The sequence below is a fragment of the Perna viridis genome, chromosome 11, assembly GCF_037379345.1.
Source record: "Perna viridis isolate PV_CMFRI_1.1 ecotype Kerala chromosome 11, ASM3737934v1, whole genome shotgun sequence".
NCBI lineage: Eukaryota > Metazoa > Mollusca > Bivalvia > Mytilida > Mytilidae > Perna > Perna viridis.
In genome coordinates this window covers 31,887,304-31,890,963 of record NC_142455.1, presented here as the reverse complement: position 1 = coordinate 31,890,963, position 3,660 = coordinate 31,887,304, and the positions used below count along the sequence as shown (strand labels likewise).

Here is a 3,660-nt window from a genome sequence, read left to right as displayed (position 1 = left end):
TCAACTGGTTATACTTTAAAAAAAAGACTACTAGCAGTCATATAACATACCAGCCCCAGACCTGTTTACAACTTGCTACAACATATGTTCTAATAGTAAACCTTTTATAAACAATATGATAACCAAATTGATAGATATATTCTTATCCATTTAAGTAGATATGACGTTTATTAACAGAAGACTTCTTGCAAATCTCATCACCGATAATAATCTGATTGGATTTGGTAATAGATTTAAATACCGTTGATTATTGTCTATTCAATGCATGCATTCTACTTATATTTTCGATCCCAGTAGTGCTAGATAAGGTTGTGTACGTAGTCAAGGGAAACAGTGTACACACTGCATATCATAAACGATTAACTCTTTAAAGGTATGGAGTGAACATAAATTATTAATGATTATAATGATATTATTATCATCCAGAAAAGATAGTTCGTCAATACGTTTTGCATGAGAAATTGCGAGGATGTCATACTTCTGTATGGAATTTTTTTTTTCGGTTTTGTTGTCTGTGTTACATGTAGCAGCAAGATAACCATGGAACACAAACTACTTCACGAAAAATTAACAGCCAACTATGTCAAACAAGTAATTCCTGTACAGGATAAACATTCGCGAGTACGTGTGAACGTTACATTTAATCTAAGAACAATACAAGGTTTGACTCTAAGAAGTCAAATTTTATCAACATCTGGTCTACTAAAAATTTCATGGAAAGACGAATTTCTTATCTGGAATCAGTCAGAGTACGGCGATATAAACAAAATATACCAATCAATTAGTTCTTTATGGAAACCTGATATTTTCATAGTTAACTCTGTTAGTACGGAAAACTCCATTGTCAGTGTAATGCATAATAATGACCAAGTCACCGTCTCATCGAATGGCGTAGTAACATGGAAGCTTTATCTAACTTTGGATACATTTTGCCCCGTAAGTGTGAAGTTTTATCCATATGATTCTCAATCCTGTTCTTTAGATTTCTCTAAACTTTACCTAAATGACATGCAAGAAGAGTTAATTTATTTAAATAGTAATGTCAATTCAAAACAACATTTTCCAAATGGGGAATGGGTTTTACAACCGTTGTCATATGAGAAAATGTCATTTACGTTTGAGGACGACGAAGTCATGACGGGGTTTGTGATAAAGGTAAGACTTAAACGAAGAACAGAATATTATTTCTGGACTTTAATTATTCCATGTATAGGCCTGGTTGCTGCTGATTGCCTCACGTTCATTCTACCGACGAAAAGTACAGGGAAACTTTCCTTAGCAACATTTGTATTCATAGCATACGGAGTTTTAATGAGACTGTTTAACGAGAGTATTCCTCCTAGTTCGGAGGAGACAGCATTGTTTGGAATATTGTTATCGTTAAGCTTATTAGTTAGTGGTATCGTGATCATTTTGAACACTTTCATAACTTCTTTGTTTTTTTGTAAATCTCCCAGATGTATTTCTAAATGTTGTGGACGCTGTACAGATTGTTTTAAATGTAAGAAATGTACTCAATATTGTGTGAAAAAAAAAGACGAACCAGAGAGTACGGCATCCTCACCAAGCTTTTGGTCAAGAAACTATCCTAACCAAACGAAGTTCACCCATGCAGACGCTTCAATTACTATCAACAACGGTTATCATAAAACTTACGTTGAGCATGGACAAACAAAAATTGAGATTGGTGATCTATATAATCGTTTATATGGGATTAATCGAACGTCATGGGATGATGTTACAAGAAATGTAGATTTCTTTTCATGTATTCTAGGTTTGATCACTTACACTGTAATATACGCATTTATCTTGATAGAACTTAGAGTTAAGTATTGATTAAATAATCAAAAGAGCATTCCAATGTAGACCAGGTAGAATACACCAATTATAAACTGTAAAAATTATATTCAATTGTGTATTTTATGAAAGCGACTATTATTAATGCATGAGCGTACTTCGGTTATTGATTTTAAGCAACTGTGTTATTATTGCATGGGCCTATTTTTGATTTAAAATCACTGCCGATATCAACTTTTAAAGGAGTATTCTTAAGCTTTTATCGAAGGCAAGTCATTTATTTCAATTTTTTGCAGCAAATGTACATTTGAAAATGGTTCCTCTTACTTAAACAAATAATGTAATAACCTTTTGACTAATATGATTTTAAGAAATCTTAATATTTTGATATACCTGTGATACAAACATTCAAACCAAATAATAAATTTAGTGTTCACACATAGCGCTTTAAACACTTATATATATATTTACGTATAGTTAAAATCTTTACATAACATTATAACCAGTAAAATCCTTTGGTGAATAATTGACTTGAGACACAAATTTGGCATTATAAACATAAATATAAAATTATATTGAGGGAATAGAAATAGAAATGTCGACCTAGCCCGCTAAACAGACTTGGAAAAATAGAACATGTGTTGGTTGAAGATATAACAGTTACTTCCAACAATTCAACTCAAATAAGCACACTTTTGTGCAGACCTGATAACAATGAACACGAATTTGTCTTCCGTCCGAACATTATATCTTGTGAGTTTTTGCAATATAAATGGTTCACCATATTTGACCTCCCTAAGCTGTCATAACTTACATGTTGAATCAAATCATACTACAATGATACAGCCGTTGCAGAAATCCACATCATCCACAACTTTCGTTTTCTGTAAATCATTTTAAGAAGTTGAACCCACTTGCATCCGATCGGAAATAGTACAAATGTTATTACAGTGCGAATGTTGATTCATTTATTTTTTTAAAAGAATATCGTACTTTCAGGCATTGTATTATAGTCATAAGTCATCTATGACTAACAACCGAGGCATATCCCTATCAATTTATTTCTCATATAAGTGACATCGTGAAAAATAACAATCGTTTACGAGGATGCCTATTTCTTTTATATCTTCTGTTGTCATTTCGTTATGACATAATCATTTCAGTTTACTACTTTTTATCAATACTGTCATATTCTTGAAATGTTTTCTTTTTTGATTTCTAAATTGGCCAAAAAAACATTAAAAAAAACAAAAGTTATCTATAGACATTTACCCACAAACCTTTGTTTACTAACAAAAACAATCAAACATGTAAATGTTTTTAGTTTTCAAAATACTGGATTTTAATATACTGACAACATATTTGCCCATTTTTGTTTTGCCCAGTGTAATGGACACATGTAACGGTCGGCATTCCGATGGGAACAAAATTGACATACACTTACAAATCGATGGTAAAGGAAAACTATTGAATAATCCGAACGATAAAAGTGATGACTTTTCATTTAGAGTTGTTAACTTCCGTTTCATCTGTGGTAACATCCTTTCAGCACCTGCGTATGGAGTTTTCGTATCTCAACTGATACATTATGCCAGAGAGCTTGCTGTAACAATGCAGACTTTCTGGATCGCGCTAGACTTCTTACAATCAGGCTTCTGGAACATAGTTATGTTGCTACAAAATTACAAGTCATCACTACGGACGTTTTATGGTCATCATCATAAGCTCGTGGATCATTACGGTGTATCCATCCGTATCATCATTTTTTTCAATGTGTCATAGTTCTCCTCTCCTCTTTCTTCTAACCAGAGCTTGACTTTCATGTGCAACTCGGCGGGTGCTTCTAGAAAAGCAGAGGACGCT

General features: G+C 32.8%; 1 protein-coding gene across 1 annotated transcript; it reads left to right on the top strand.

The window, feature by feature from the left end:
• The first annotated feature begins 347 nt into the window (after window positions 1–347).
• On the top strand, window positions 348–1,954 carry LOC148603743 (neuronal acetylcholine receptor subunit beta-3-like). Its single transcript, XM_088551984.1, has one exon. It carries the CDS (start codon window positions 454–456, stop codon window positions 1,834–1,836), a length of 1,383 nt encoding a protein of 460 aa, XP_088408110.1. The 5' UTR covers window positions 348–453; the 3' UTR covers window positions 1,837–1,954.
• The last annotated feature ends 1,706 nt before the right edge of the window (window positions 1,955–3,660 follow it).

Bases quoted from the DNA above. Each gene is read 5' to 3' on its own strand.
- LOC148603743 (XM_088551984.1), top strand. From the start codon at position 454: ATGAGAAATTGCGAGGATGTCATACTTCTGTATGGAATTTTTTTTTTC.